The sequence below is a fragment of the Sebastes umbrosus genome, chromosome 7, assembly GCF_015220745.1.
Source record: "Sebastes umbrosus isolate fSebUmb1 chromosome 7, fSebUmb1.pri, whole genome shotgun sequence".
Lineage (NCBI taxonomy): Eukaryota > Metazoa > Chordata > Actinopteri > Perciformes > Sebastidae > Sebastes > Sebastes umbrosus.
In genome coordinates, this window is record NC_051275.1 from 32445576 (window position 1) to 32462604 (window position 17029).

Below are 17029 nucleotides of genomic sequence, written 5' to 3' on the forward strand. Positions count from 1 at the left end.
TATCAATTTGTGTCACATTTTATCAATTAATTAATGGCTAAATTTATTTTCAATATTATTTTTGCTGCATTTAATGACATATTTATTTATTTGTTTAGCCACCTTTTTTAAGACACATAAAAGCTTCGAAATTAAAAAAATTCAGTGAATATCTTAGTTTCTTTTTTCTTCTTTACTTTCTTCTCCTGCTCCCACCTTTTGACTGAATTATTGATACCGTCTCTCTCTGCCTGCTGCTTCCCTCTGCTGTGATTTACACGGCAGCTGGTCCTGATCAGACGGCAGGAGGGAGACCACCATACTCATAATGTGTGTGTGTGTGTTTGTGTGTGTGTGTGTGTGTGTGTGTGTGTGCGTGCGTGCGTGCGTGCGTGCGTGCGTGCGTGCGTGCGTGCGTGCGTGCGTGTGTGCATATCCTATAGATGAAATACTTAACTTTATTCTGTGTGTCTGCGACTGACCGTGTGTGTGAACTGATGCTCCCCTGCATACATAAGTGACATTGTATGTTTGTTTCAGCAGCGTAACATAATTGTTATTTGCTCCGGTGCAAATTGTTTTTCTTGGGCCCTCGCCCCGTAAGTAAACACACAACCACTCCAGACAATTGCAAAGCAGAGCATTGCTATGTCACCTGCCTTAGATCAGCACCACGCCAAATTTATCAACGCTAATTGAACAGCCTGCTCGGGACTCAGCCGCCAAATGTTATCACAGACACAGATTACAGTAGGTGCACATTTTCCAACATATGAGACATAACAATTACAGTGCTGAAGACTTAAATCCCTGATCCCACTCCATAAAAACAAAAAGAAACCAGTACTCACCCATTAGAAGTTTATCCTACAGGTCACTTGACACTTGACTTGACTACTGTAACGGCGTCTTTACTGGTCTTCCTAAAATATCGATCAGACAGCTGCAGCTGATTCAGAACGCTGCTGCTAGAGTCCTCACTAAGACCAAGAAAGTGGATCATATCAGTCCAGTTCTGAGGTCTCTACACTGGCTCCCTGTCTCTCAGAGAACTGATTTCAAAATACTGCTGCTGGTTTACAAAGCACTAAACGGTTTAGGGCCAAAATACATTTCTGATCTTCTGCTATGTTCTGAACCATCCAGACCTCTCAGGTCATCTGGATCAGGTCTGCTTAGTGTCCCCAGAGTCACAACTAAACATGCAGAAGTTCAGTTTTTATGCACCAAATATTTGGAACAACCTCCCAGAAACCTGCAGGACCAACTCCAAGTCTGAGTTCTTTTAAATCAAAGCTTAAAACGTTCCTGTTTGCTGCTGCCTTTTATTAAACCAGATAATGATCTTATACTGCACTAGAGCTTTTACTCTTGTGTGTTATATTCTATTTTAGCTTCTATCCTATAGCTTTTATTTTTAGCTTGTTTTTATTTTCTAATCTTTAATGTTTTTATAACTGTTTTAATTATGTCTTAATGTTCTTTTGCACTTTGTCGCAATGCTCTTGAATGTTTATGTAAAGCACTTTAAATTGCCCCGTTGCTGAAATGTGCTCTACAAATCAAGCTGCCTTATCTTGCCTAACGACACCGCTTAAGAACTATGACCCTTTTTATTGGAATAAGGTGGCAGCAGGCTGGAGGGAGATCACCTGAATGTTTCCTACTGCTGTCGGCTATATTGTGTGTCACTTCCAGTAAATATCATAATATTAAATGTGTATTCTGTTTAAAAAGAACAAACAAAGGTAGATAAGTTGTTACGTCTCTAGTCCGATCTGGAGCTCACAGCTGCTCGGTCGCCTTCGTGGTTTGTTTACATGACGTAACAGAAGTGCATATAACGGATTCAGGGTGGACGCGGTGTAAGAAGGGGATTTTTAGGCCCCTGACAGCCGCACCGGTTGCACCGTCGATATTTACGCCACCGGTTTGTTTTAAGAAAAACGAAATACTAATAAGTTTGTTGTTAATTCTTTTGTTTCTGTCTTGTTTCTGTGCAGTCAGACTTTCCAGGTGAGGATAATTGATGATGAAGAATATGAAAAACATGAAAACTTCTTCATCGTGTTGGAGGAGCCACGCTGGCTGAAGAGAGGAATCTCAGGTACGTAAATATGCAGTATGTCTTTTTGACCTGACGTGATGATTTTATTTTACCTCATTATAGAAACTTTGAGGAGTAAATATGGAAAAGGCGCTCCTTATAACTCCAGAAGTTGCCTGAGAATCATCACATTTTCAAGTTTTCTTCAGCATGAAAGTGATCCAGTGATGGGTGTCTACACATCTGTCTACAAATATGGGATAAGAAACCAGGCCTCAAGTTGTAGATAACAGATGCACGGGAGCAAAGCAGTGTACTGCTGTGGATGGGGACAGCAGCAAAACAGCTAAAAAAATCAATATCAGTTTAAGTGTACGCTATATTTAGAATATTTTCACCGCTTTACCTCGCCGTCAGACAGCTATACAGCCGACTGTTATCTGGGTTATCTATGCTCTCGCCAAAGCCACTAGACTCTGGTGTTTTAAAACGTTAGTTCGGATTCACCAAAGTCGCACAATAACACAAACTAACCGATTGAGGCAGCGGTAGACTCACCGTGTTCTGCCAGGTAAAATTACCGTTTTTTCCAATGGAGTCTGGTGGCTTTGAAGAGAACATTGATGGATACAGCGGCTTCAGTTCCCTGACAGAAAGGGCTGTCTGACAGCGAGGTGAACCGACAAAAGTATTCTAAATACAGTGTATAATTAAACTGATATTGATTCTTTTAGGTGGCTAAAATACGTATATGCTGCTCAGAGAATATCCACGTTTCTTTCTCGTAAATTCACGACTTTAATTTTGGAATTTTTTTCTCTGAATATTACCCCGCTTCCCCAGCTTTGTATTTTGTTTTTTTTAACCTACACTGGCTCTAATACGCCATTGTAGTTTAATCTTTCACTTTGAATAAGCACTGCTAAGTAATGAATTCAAGTTATCCAAACTGCTGCAAACGTTTGTGCTCTTTTAGTTTGTGTATTCTGTGTTTTGCTGCAGCCGGCTCGTTTCCTTTTGTTCTGTTTGTTTTGTTTTTTAGCTGCTTCAGTGACCCACTTCACCCACAGGGATCAATAAAGTTCTTAGACACATTCAGGGATCCATCCATTCATCTATTACCTGTCACTGCAGCAACACGAGCACTGAGCCGCCTCCTTATTTCTTTGTAATGTTGAAAGAGAGAGAGACACACACAGAGAGAGAGAGAGAGAGAGACAGGAGGATTTATTTGTATTTCAGAAGATTTTCTTAGAAGTCAGACGTCGCCGCAGCGTGTTGTTAACTCAAAAACACTCACAGCTGTCAGATAGAGGGATAAGAGGAGAGATTTTTGTTAATGCTAAATACTACAGTGAGCTCTCTCTAGATTGTTTCTGTGAGTTTGTGTTTGCCCTTTCGTCTGAGCGTAGGGATGTATTATTAGATGTTGCTGTCGGATGTTGTGCTGTTAACTGACTACTCTCTGTTTCTCTTCACAGCTCTGCTGCTCAACCAAGGTGAGACCATCTGATTATTCCTTCTGCTTCACACTGAACATCCAAGCTTGATTTGATTTGTCAGGAAATCTGAGGAGATTATTTTCATTATTATTACGTTACAATTTCCTAAAGTCAAAGATGATGGATGGGTGATTTTCACACCCAGCCTCCAGGTTCTGTTAGGAGCAAATATACTTGCACCCATCTGTGTGCCCATGGGCGTGTTGGTCTAAAAATGAGGCTCATTGTTGGCGCATTGCTATCTTGAGGCAGCAGAAAGCGATTGCTCCATTGACCAACAAAAACCTGTTTGTTTTTTCCTGCTATTTAAAGGTAGGTTCACAACACGTGTACACACTGCTTGTTACCCACACAGGGACGCGCTCCTCTTCTTAGAGTGAAGATACTGGTATCATATGAAACTAGAAAACCTAAGGAATCCATCGGTACCAACCATGTCATACTAGCTTGTCGTAAAGGAGGTTAAATAACGCTCCAAACTTACACTAAATTTTGGCGAGGAAAAACTGTCATGGCCATTTTCAAAGGGGTCCCTTGACCTCTGACCTCAAGATATGTGAATGAAAATCTAAAATAAATGAATAAATACATAAATGACTCAATAAATAAATAAATAAATATATCATTAAATGTAGAAAAAATAATATTAAAAATAAGTGTAGCCATAAATTAATTGATAAAATGTTATATAAATTGATATTTCTTTGAATTAAATCCCTTATTTATTTACTCTTAATTTTCCCTTTTATTTATTCATGTTTTATTTTATTTTTTTTTTTTAAATGTGTTTATTTATTTTTGTACTTATTATTTATTTACTAATTTTTTCATTTTTTTTTTATTTATATTATATTTATTTTTAAATGTGTGTATTTATTCATTCATTTATTTATGCCCGATTTTCCATTTGGATTTCACCCCTGTGAGTCAACGTGTGTCGTCATGACGTGTCGTCGATCTATATACTGTATATACAGTCTATGATTATGACGTACTGGAGCACCGGTGGTGAAACTAAAGCAGCATTCTGGTGAAAGATAAATGTTACAAATCTGCATTCATTTGAAATTTCCTAAAAAAAGAACATTTATCAGATGTAACTATGAAAATCATTATTGTCAAACACAATGACTCCAAATGATTTCTTATTTTTCAGATTAGACAAACTTGAATCTAGAAAGTGATTTATTTCCCCTTGCAGTACATTTGAACAGATGCCATCATTGTTTCTCCTGCAGCCGCTCAGGTTTAGTCTGCAGCACATTGTAACGGCCTGGCTCACGTTGCTGGCTTCTCTCTTGGCCTCGCTTCAGGGGGAGCCGTGGGTATTTGTTTGTTTACATTTGGATCGCAGCAGAACATGGCCTCTGTGAATCTTAGCCCGGCGCAGTTTGGAAATAAATGCTTACAAATGAGTCGGCGCTCCGCACTCTGGGCTCGCTCTGGGTGCTGATGCAGATGGATTACTGTGTACAGCCAAGTGGAGAGGCTTATAAGCCTGCCGGGGCTGTACTTTATCATATACATCACCATATACTTTAGTTTTATTTTGCTTTTTATGACTATTTTGGAGTCTCGTGTGTGGGAGGCAAAAGACAGAGTATAACTTGAGTTCTGATTTGGTTATGTGGAAATTGGTCTTGGATTTTATACAAAACGGAAGAGAGCAGAAGACAGAATGAAGTAAACATCGAGGCTGGGATGCGTTTATTGATTTGAATATGTGCAGCTGAATCTATCAGAGCGCCTCCTCCCCAGCTGCTTACTGGCAATGCATCGGTTTGAGGTCAGATTAGTTTTGAGTAAAACTGTCAATTCATTAAAATGTTTAATCGCGATTAAATGCATGATTGTCCGTAGTTAATCGGGATTAATCGCAAATCAATCACATTTTTTCATCTGTTCGAAATGTACCTTAAAGGGAGATTTGTCAAGTATTTAATACTCTTATCAACATGGGAGGGGCAAATATGCTGCTTATGCAAATGTACGTATATATTTATTACTGGAAATCAATTAACAACACAAAACAATGATAAATATCATCCAGAAAACCCTCACAGGTACTGCATTTAGCATAGAAAATATGTGTTGTTAATTGATTTCCAATGATAAATATATACATACATTTGCAGAAACTTTATGAGAAAAAAGTTGGAATATTACGAGAATGAAGTCAGAACTTTATGAGAAAAAAGACGTAATACGAGAATAAAGTCAGAACTTTATGAGAAAAAAGACGTAATACGAGAATAAAGTCAGAACTATACAAGAAAAAAAATCGGAATATTACGAGAATAAAGACATAACGTTACGAGAAAAAAAGTCGTAATATTACGAGAATAAAGTCATAGCGTTACGAGAAAAAAAGTCGGAATATTACGAGAATGAAGTCATAACTATAGAAGAAAAAAAGTCAGAATATTACGAGAATAAAGTCAGAACTTTACGAGAAAAAAGACGTAATACGAGAATAAAGACATAACGTTACGAGAAAAAAAGTCGTACTACTTTACTCTCGAAATCTCAGATTTAGTTTTTTCCTCAATGTGGCCCTAATATTCCGTCGTAGTATATATTCTGTATATATATTAAATAGAAGAATACTAACTCTTTGAACCACACTGAATCACTTTATTCAAATTGAGGATTTTGTTCGAGGATTCATAATCTTTTTTTTAATGGTGATGGCGTCACAAGTTTCTCTTAGATCTTAGAAGTAGGGGGGGCTTCAAGTAAAATAGTTTGGGAACCGCTGATCTCAGCAGCCAACCAACCAAACGTTAGTGTTTACACACTTTCTCTCTGTAGATCCACCTCTCTCATCTCTCTCTGTGTCGTTGTGTTGTTGTTGCTCTGCTTCCTCACACACACTCAGATATCATCCATCTGTCATCCTCTCATGTCCCTCTCCCACGCTGTGTGTGAGAACACACACTCACAACACACACACATATTTCAGACTCGTGTGTTGATGCAGTGCAGCTCTGAATAAGAACGCTGACTCACAATCTATTATTGATAGCGGTAGAACTTGGAAATATGTGTGACGTGCACTTTAGTTTCACTGTTGGTGTCCTTGTTGTTGTTTCCTTCACAGAGGGGGCGGAGGGGCAGATGAGCGCCGAGGAAGAGGAGGCTCGGAGGATAGCTGAGATGGGGAAGCCCATCCTGGGAGAGCACAGCCGCCTGGAGGTGGTCATCGAGGAGTCGTACGAGTTCAAGGTGCACCATTCATTTATTGATTTATGTTTCTTATGTGGTTTCCTCTGGAGGAGGAACAGCAGCGCCCTCTTTGGGGTTTTGTAAAAAGATGCCAATTTATTCCAGTGATTGTTTTTTATATTGTTTTCAGTTATAATGTCCTGAAGATAAATGTGTGGATGATTTATTGGTGGTAGCTCAACGCAGCTGCAGATTTAGATTCCAGTGGTGGCTGTGTGATCATATATACTGTATGTATGTATATTTAGGGAGACAGAGAGAGAGAGAGTGTAATTCTAAGCTAAAGCTACAAACCAGAGCAGGAATGTTCACACATGTGGTCCTGCACTGCAGAAACTGCTTTTATGGAGGTTTGATCTGTGCTTTTCTGGACATGTTATATAATCCATCTTTACATTCCCTCTCTCTCTCTGTCACATTAGTGAACCCGGGTCCTAACCCTCCCAGCGAGCAGGTCTAATATGTGTTTGAATTATTGAAAATGCTGGAGTTGCCCTCGATGCAGCAGATAGCTTGAGGCATGCAGAATTCAAACTCTGATGGCGTGCACAGAGCGCTGCTACAGTACGTCTGCCTCTCAGGTCTCCGCCGCCCTCCCCCCTGTGCGCCGGGAGCAAAATGCGAGCAATCCAGATATTTGAAATGTGCATTGAGGTCACGTTGTATCTTAAGCAAATAAAAGCAAAATGAGTTTACTGGCACAGCAATAAGCCTAAATTCACATCCGGTCCAACACACACACACACAGAAGATTGTTATATTGCTAATCCATCTGTTTTAAATAGCTCTTAAGAAAATTAAAACAATGGAGTCTTAATTAAAGGAAAGTTCCCTCATGTGTGGTTAAATCATTTGTGCTGCTTTACGAGCGGCACTGAGGGAAGGATCGGATTGTTTTTATGAGTCTGCGTGAAATGCACAGAATAAATGATTTAAATATCATATGGTCAGCAGCACTCGTGTTTGTAATTGAAGCAGTGGGCGTTTCAAAAGCCCAGAAATCACAGAATTAAACATCCAGTAAATAAATAACACCAGTGTTGTTGTTTATCTGTTGTCACAGTAAGCAGTGGAAGCTGGTCGCTGGCGTCAGCAGCTTAAAGTTACATTGAATGTGTGCGTGTGTGTGCATTTCCTTCACTCTTTTACACTTTCTCTAAATAACATACAAATGAATTAAACCAACACATCAAACATCCGCCTGAATTTGAGCCAATTAAACAGCAGCAGAATGGATTGTTTGGGAGTTAATTACAGAAAGGGAGAAACAAACAACATCAACAAAGGAGATGAATGAGAGCCCGTCGTTCTGTCATCACTCCAAAAACAGTCCAACAAAAAAATCAATATTTTCATTCTTATTTGATTATGAAGTCAATAAACCCCCTTGTGGATATATTGACTCTGTCTCTTATGATTTGCGGGTAGCGAGAACCAGCTGTGGTATATAATGCATTTCTACATGACTGGCATTTAGATTTAGTACACCGGAGATCAATGTAGGTGGACTGAGAATCTGTGTGGTAGGTCGGTTTTATGATCTCCTCATTTATGTATATTGGAGTTAAGTTGGCGAAACGGTCGCTATATCATGACAGTAGTACAGAAACAGATAACCTGAAAAAAATCCTGTGCCAATAGGAACGCTCTCTCAATGAAATGACCTGTGATTGGTCAAAGTCTTCCGTCACAGGCTACATTTTCTAAAGCCTGAAAACAGAGCCATGAGGAGGAGCAGAAGTCTAGTTTTCTCTCAGAACACTTGAATTACAATATGCTGAAAGGTTATTATGGAATTTTTCCCCAATGATGCCAAAAATATATACTGAATATATATATATACTGAAGCTTTAATGCAGCTGCGGACCATTTCTATCGCAGAGTTCAAAGGGTTAAAAAAAAGATGGAAGTGCCTGTATCTGTAAAACCAGACTAGTGGTGTTTCAGGTATGAAGTGTGAGAGACAGACGCTGCTCCCCCCTCTCCCACTCTGCAGTCCTAACAAGCTCCGCCTCACCTGAGTGACTCTGTCACCTGTCCTCCGCTCTGATTGGTCACTAATGAAGTGTGTTTTGTGTTTCTGATTGGCAGAGCACTGTTGACAAGCTCATTAAGAAGACCAACTTGGCGCTGGTGATCGGCACTCACTCCTGGAGGGAACAGTTTGTGGAGGCGGTCACTGTCAGCGCAGGTGAGCTCTGTGTGTGTGTGTGTGTGTGTGTGTGTGTGTGTGTGTGTGTGTGTGTGTGCGTGCGTGCGTGTGTGTGTGTGTGTGTGTGTGTGTGTGTGTGTACGTATTACTGGAGTTGACAAACAGCTGTCTTAAGGAGACACCCTTTAACTACACACTCAGCTACTCCTAACAGCTGCTGTAAGTGTGAATCACTGCCTTGTATAGACGGATTACCTGAACTTTATCATTCATTATTACACGGCTGTGTTGAATACTCGATTCTGATTGGTCAATCACGCCGTTCTGCGGTCTGTTATTTCAGTATAACAGTGTCAGTGTGTCAGCGTGCTGACTTGACTATGACTTGCCCCAAACTGCATGTGATTATCATAAAGTGGGCATGTCTGTAAAGTGGAGACTTGTGGGTACCCATAGAACCCATTTACATTCACATATCTGGAGGTCAGAGGTCAAGGGACCCCTTTGAAAATGGCCATGACAGTTTTTCCTCGCCAAAATTGAGCGCACGTTTGGAGTGTTATTTATCAGTTGTTTTTTTCCAATCAAACCAACATTTATGTGTAATTAAATGAAGTAAATCAGCTTTGGTGAACATGCAAATTTGTGCTACTGATCAAGACGTTTGAGGACACAGACACACAGTGAAAGCCAAAATGGAGGAATCTTAATACTCTTATCAACATGGGAGTGGACTAATATGCTACTTTATGCAAATGTATGTATATATTTATTATTGGAAATCAATTAACAACACAAAACAATGACAGATATTGTCCATAAGCCCTCACAGGTACTGCATTTAGCATAAAACAATATGCTCCAATCATAACATGGCAAACTGCAGCCCAACAGGCAACAACAGCTGTCAGTGTGTCAGTGTGCTGACTTGACTATGACTTGCCCCAAACTGCATGTGATTATCATAAAGTGGGCATGTCTGTAAAGGGGAGACTCGTGGATACCCATAGAACCCATTTACATTCACTGATCTGGAGGTCAGAGTTCAAGGGAGCCCTTTGAAAATGGTACAACAGTCCATTACCAAATAACCACAGCTTATGACCCGCTAAAGGGCAGCAAACCACCTCAAGCTTCTTGTCACGCGGTGTGTACCACGTGTGTCCTTTGAGTCAATAAAGCTCATTAACTACAGATGAAAAGGAGTTTCACCTTCAGCCTGCTTTTGAGTTATTGTATTGGGAAATATTGATTAGGTCTAATGGCAGTCACTGCATGTCCTTATTCTACCATGAGAGGTTGGTGGGAGTCGGATTTGTAATTCCAGGTCACCATCTAGTGGAAGCAACAGTTCACTGCAGACAGTAAATATTCTACTCTGCTGTCAACTGTGTTTGGACTTTAAAGTCTGTATAATTAATCTGTATGAAACCTGATGTTTCTACCAGAGCTGTGTCAGTGTGTACTGTGAAGTAGTTTAGATGAATTTAATAAAGCTTTAATGTTCTCCGTGATGTGGTCTAACGTCCCTCCTGTATTTCTCCCCTCAGGTGACGGCGACGATGACGAGGAGGGTCGTGAAGAGCGCCTTCCGTCTTGTTACGACTACGTCATGCATTTCGTCACCGTCTTCTGGAAGGTTCTGTTTGCCTGCGTGCCGCCAACAGAGTACTGGAACGGCTGGGCCTGCTTCTTAGTCTCCATCAGCAGCATCGGCCTCCTCACCGCCTTCATCGGAGATTTGGCGTCACACTTCGGCTGCACCGTCGGGCTCAAGGACACCGTGACTGCCGTGGTGTTTGTGGCGTTGGGAACATCTATTCCAGGTGAGTGAATATCCTCCTTCACTGTGTGAGAAGGTGACATGGGTGACATTAGTTAAGACTTAATGATTCTCATAAATCACCGCTTGGTCACATGGTATGGGTTACCATGGTTACGCGTCCCCAACCGGCAAGGAAGTTCTCAGGAAGTGATGTCGTAAATTACAGCTCAGTGCGTCCGAAAAACACGTACTACTGTTTATTATTCACACAAGAATGATAGCGCACATATTGGGTACGTACTGCATAGTGTGTGATTTTGGATGTAGTTTATGTGAATGACATCAGCTGACAGGAAGTCAACTTGGACCCAAGCTGTTACCTAGCAACGCAATTCGGTTGAAACGGTCTTCTCGTGCAGCTACCTCTGTCGGTGTGTTTACTCTCTCCGCCTCTTTCTCTCATTTCAGACACCTTTGCTAGCAAAGTGGCCGCCATACAGGACCAGCACGCCGACGCGTCCGTTGGTAACGTCACTGGTAGCAACGCCGTCAACGTCTTCCTGGGGATCGGCGTGGCGTGGTCGGTGGCCGCCATCTACTGGAGAATCAAAGGGAAGGAGTTCAAGGTGGACCCGGGCTCGCTGGCCTTCTCCGTCACCCTCTTCACCATCTTCGCTTTCATCTGCATGGGGGTGCTCCTGTTCAGACGCCGGCCCTCCATCGGCGGGGAGCTCGGCGGCCCAAGGGGGGCCCGCATCGTGACCAGCCTGCTGTTCCTGGGCCTGTGGTTCCTCTACATCCTCTTCTCCAGCCTGGAGGCCTACTGCCACATCAGCGGCTTTTAAAAAGGAGATGGAGGAATATCGCACAACAACACACACATACAGTTTACAGTCCACACAGTATGACATGAAACAAGATTCATCTGTTTGATCGGGCTCACTGCAGCCTGGAAGTATCCTGGTCTTTGATGCAGGGATACTAAAACACTTCAGATACATGTTCACACACACACACACACACACACACACACACACTATATGTAGGCATGTGTAAACAGATCATAACACACACAGTTACAGGCATGACGAAGGGCGAGAGGAAGTGTTAGCGAGGGGCGAGAAGTGTGAGTACAGAAAGGTTACTGCAGCAAAGTTTACAGAGAGAAAGAGAGTGAAGTTGAGATGTTAGAGGTGAAAAGAAGGTCAGGTCAGCCAGGTAGGATAAGACCACTGAAACCCGTTGCACACCGGACTAAATCTATCCATCTGAGTTGCATTGAAGGAACAACAACAAAACCTGTCCCCTCCTCTGTATCGTCATCTTTACTGGTACATCTTCTTCACTGAGGAGGCGGAGCGCTGTGTGAAAAAAGGAGTGAAATGTTTACAATAACATGAAGTTTGTTTACTACGGGAGGTGATTTTTGTCTAATACACTGTCTAGATGAAGGCGCTCCACACGCGCTGTAAATAGTAAAAGAACAGTGTACTGTACATATAGAGTGTAGTGTTTTCAGTAGGCAGACGCTGACAACCACTTACGAACTTTAGAGAGGGTTGAAATAGGTAGCTACTAGTCTGTATAGAAAGTCAAATTACAGCGAAAAGAAAAGAAAAGATGACAGTCAGGTCTCAATGTTTTTAAAATCCACTGGAATGCCACAGATCCTAAACATTAGAAGATAGTTCAATGATTGAGTGTTAGGCTCTGTTCAGACCTGGTATTAACATGCGTCCTGAGTTTACGATCACATTAGGGTGACCAGATCCTGACAAACCCAATATGGGACAAAGAGTATGTTTATGTGGGACAATGTGGGACAATGTGGGACAATGTGGGACAATGTGGGACACGTTACCAAGGCTGAGAGGTAGTCTACAATTTTGATATGTCTATCTGACTTAAATAATAAGCATTTCTATTCTGCCCCTTATCTTGTAACATCTCTATGCTTTGCCTGAATGCATCCAGAGATCGGCATGTCTCTTTTTGAGACGCACGTTTCTTGTGACACTCACATGAACTGTGTCGCTTCATGTCGTCGTGTGAAACTGAAAAATAACTGGCAAATTCCACAAAAAACTCAGAGAATCACCTTCCACCAGCTTATAAATACTTATAAGTAGTTTCACAGTCTTTGTTGTAGCTGCTCTTCTTTTTCTTTGCCGTAGTTTCCATCAGTTTCCGTCTCGAGTGCGTTCACACCTGTACTTAGAGCTGTCCTCTTGTGATCCGATCACTCAGGACTCATGTTAATACCGGGTCTGAACAGGGCCATACCTGAACAAACAAATAGATGATACGCTGGTGAAATAAAAGTTTATAAAGAGCCATACCTCTCCAGCATCCTGCGTTCCAGTCAGGTGTGTCTCTTTACCGGACGGTTTCCATGGTAACCTCTCTGACACAGACCTTTGTATATCAAACTGACAGATTATTTTTTTTTTTTTTGCATGTATAGCTAGAGCTATCTTCACACAATAAGTCACAAATATACTCTGTAAAAGGGAATGATCTGAATCCACCTGTAAATTACATCCATGCATTTGTGTGTCAGCTGATGTTAAATGTTCCTGTGTGAAGCTGACAGGGAGGAGGAGGAGCGGCGTTTGGTTCTGAGAGGAACAAAAAGGACATTTTCCTCCTCAGAAGGACCAAACGGAGTATAATGAAAACACACGTGGACGCTTCGTTCAAGGCTTTTTGCTCCTTCCAGATGGACTCCAGTCAGTCGTCACCGTGTCAGACTAATCCACTACTGCGGCATGTATCCTGACAGACTCATCCTTTACCTTTTAGTGACAGCAGCACGGTCACACAGACATGCATGGATGGCCCAACAGGACTCAACAGTGTTAGTTTACTTTCAAGAGTGAAAAGCCAGTAAATTACAATTTAAACTCATCAGTCACAGTTAAATTAGGACGCAGGATGCCAGTCTGATGCTTCAACATGGCGCCCATACAATGCCTTAAGGACACCTCTCAAGTCAAAATCTAGTATTCGAGCTTTCAGCTGTACACAGCTGCACTTTATCTGATGTAACTAAAACATAATGTGTTTTACTTTAGTCGACAAACTATTAGTGTGCAATACATGCAGGGAAATTCACTGGAGGGAGTCTGTGAATGGTTCAGCTGACTAACTGGATCATCAGGTGTCTTGTCCTGTGGGAAGGGACTGTTATAATGTGTCCCATCCATCTGAGCTTAGCGCACAGTACGAGTATCAGACCTGCTAAAAAGGACTCTCCGTTTTAATGGAGTCTGCACACTGTTTAAAAGAACTAACTGACTATCATCTATCTAATGTTCTCCAGACTTTGTTTACAGTCTGTAGGTCAGCAGCGGACAATGCTTCGCTCTGCAGACAGCTGTGTCATTGTAGCTTTAAAGGGGACGTATCATGCTCATTTAAAGGTTCATGCTTTCATACTAGAACATGTTTACATGCTTTAATGTTCAAAACACACATTATCTTTCTCTTACTCTCTGTCTGAAACGCTCCGTTTTAGCCATAGACTGTATATAAGAAGTAGACGCAGTCACGACGTCACCCATTCGTTTGTGGATTACGGTTTTGAAGCTTAGAGTTCACCACTTTGTCCGTCGCCAACTTGTGAAACTAGAGGGTGAAGCTAAGTACAACCGAACACTGAATAAAACACGACCAAAATGTTACAATTAACTTTCATGAACTGCAAACACACCGTGAAAAAGTTAAAGGCCCAGACACATCAAGCCGACGTCAAAGAACTAACAGCGATGAAGGCCGACTGTTGTCACCTTTGTCTTGGCCAACAAGTTGTACTTGAACACACCGCATGACGACAGCCGACGGCCAGTTAGCACATACGTTCTGCAAACCGGAAGTTGACGCCTGGTTTTAGTGTCTGTTTCTTTAAGACCCCCCTCCAGAAAAAACCTGCTCTGATTGGCTTGTGAGAATCTGGTACTCCAGATACCCAAATGTGTGTGAACAAGCACTGGAAAAGTTCATGATATGTCCTCTTTAAATCAAAAGGCAGTTTCTATAGTCACACTACCGTAGGCTGTTCTCAGTGCCCGTCAAGGCATGTATGTGCTGCTCAGTATTGCACGTCAGAGTTGGAACATGCAGTAAAATGTTCACAAGCTACTGAAACTACTGGCGGCTAGATAGACGGTAAAATCAACTGCAAACCAGTGAAAGCTGCTGTGGCTTCTCAACACCGACACATCAGGTTTATCACGTTTAACACTGAGGAACATAAAGCTGAGACGTCAGCGCATGAAAACAATGTCATAGCAAACGTAGCGAGCAGTGTGCAGCGTCATAGTACGATAATAAAAGTAGTTAAGCAACCTTTTTTCTACATGAAGAAGAGTTATAATTACTGTAATCTTCACTGCCTAATATCAGTCGCATTAAATGCATTGGCTGCGTTACTAACATTTCACCCACAGATGATGAAGTGCTATACAAGTGGAGTTTATTCTTACACAAAGAAAGATTTGATTCGTTTACCCTCGACTAACTATTCTTTGTAAACTTTCTAAAACAGATTTTGTATCTTTTCCTTGCAGATATAGCCAAGGTAGATTCTTTTGTACTTCTAAACGATGTTTCAGAACATCATCAATATATACGATCAGTAGTTGTAGATTACGTCGTTAGCGGATTAGATTTTGATATATTTTCCACAGCGAGGAAGCTCCCCCTTTCAGAACAAACAGTGACGTGTCTCCTAACCAACATAATCCCAGCTAATTTAATGTTTGTGTTTTATGTATAAGATTATTTATTTAGATATTTATTTATTTACGAGATGATTATTTATGTATGGATAAGGTGTGCCGCAGGTCCTTGAGACGAAAAACGAGTTCAAGGAGTGGATGTGCAATACAGAAAAACAATTAACACATTTTATTTAGTTAGCAGCTGTGACGAAAGCTCAGTTCACTCAACTTTTTCTGCTCCAGTGTTCGTTGTAACCCTCCGCCGACGTACATGTCTTCATTCAGTTTTTGAGTGTAAGTAGCATGTTTACATGAAGAAACAGTGGGGAACATTGCCAGTATAATTGTCAGTCTCGGGTGGAGCTAAAGAAGGAAGTGTTTTGTAGATATTAACGGTGGCTGTGAGGTTGTAACTAGTCTACTCACTAAACACACTCACAGGTCTGCTTGTGTGTTCTCTGACTGGGTGAGGATGCATCAGCAGCAGGTCGTGGCTCAGCACCCAAACACAGAACTGTCTACAATGTCCGGACAATGTTCCTTGTTTCCATGAACTTCCGTACTAACTGTCTGGCTCCGGCCTTTGCTGTTCTGTAGCTAGATGTGATGCCTCCCCCCCATCCAGCCTCTCCTCCTCACCCTCCCCGGTGTGTGTCTGTGTTTGCTTCCCCTCCGTGTTCCTCTGCAGATGCATGATGAACCCCCGTGTACGTGTGTTAGCAGCATGGTCTACTGTGATGGACGCCTATAGGCATATTTTACCGGGTTGATCGCCCCACAGTTTGAATCCCAAACACCAGAAACTCCATACAGATAGAAACACACTGAGAGAGACAGAGAGAGAGAGCATCTACGGACTGCTGATTTTCCCTTTTAGAAGCTGTGAAAAGAGAGCGTGCTCTGTCTGCAACGAGCAACATCCCAGGTCATCTTTTTGTTTGTTGGTGTACGATATTTCCGTGTCTGTGTTAGTGTTCCCCTTCCTCTTCCTCTTCTTCCTCTTCTTCCTCTTCCTCTCTTGTTGTCCCATTCGCTCCCTCCCAGGTCTTGCTCTTCAATGTGTCTCTGTGAAGTTTTTTCCTGTGAAAAATTTCTCTCTCTGCCTGAAAACCTTTTATAGGGAAATAATGACTGAGTTACTACTATATCATGTGATAGACATAAACATTTATTCAATACTGTACTAAATTATTAACTGAAGATGATGAAGTTTTTTTTTTAATGAAATGCAAAAGAAAATTCTTTGGGAAAAAAAACGTGTTTTTGAGAACATGGCATGAGGTGTAATGTGTTACTGAAAGAAAAATTAAGGTCTTTAATTAATTGAAATTGACCTTATTTGAATATAGTTTATTTATTTTCAAGGCGTAACGTGTCTGAGTCGTTATTTTTGTACTGAATGAGCATAAAAACCCAGCATGAAGGGGAATTTGAGAGCATACTTTACAGGTTAACCCTCTGAGACCCGCGGGCGATCCCGACCCACTTTACTGTCTTCCAGAGGCTGTAGCAGGTTCAGGTTTAGTTCAGGAGGATAAATAACGCCCTAGGCTAAAATTTGGCGAGGAAAAACTGGCATGGCCATTTTCACAGGGGTCCCTTGACCTCTGACCTCCAGATATGTGAATGAAAATGGGT

At 41.5% G+C, this 17029-nt stretch overlaps 1 protein-coding gene across 2 annotated transcripts in view; it reads left to right on the forward strand.

Moving 5' to 3' along the window:
- slc8a2b (solute carrier family 8 member 2b) overlaps positions 1-16759 on the forward strand; it is a 162611-nt gene extending 145852 nt beyond the window's left edge. For both annotated transcript variants that reach the window (XM_037775198.1, XM_037775199.1), the window contains exons 12-17: positions 1983-2086; positions 3508-3525; positions 6629-6753; positions 8845-8944; positions 10456-10731; positions 11139-16759. In XM_037775198.1, the coding sequence (XP_037631126.1) occupies positions 1983-2086; positions 3508-3525; positions 6629-6753; positions 8845-8944; positions 10456-10731; positions 11139-11515 (1000 nt within the window). In that variant the 3' untranslated portion in view covers positions 11516-16759. The remainder of the gene's footprint in view (positions 1-1982; positions 2087-3507; positions 3526-6628; positions 6754-8844; positions 8945-10455; positions 10732-11138) is intronic.
- The last annotated feature ends 270 nt before the right edge of the window (positions 16760-17029 follow it).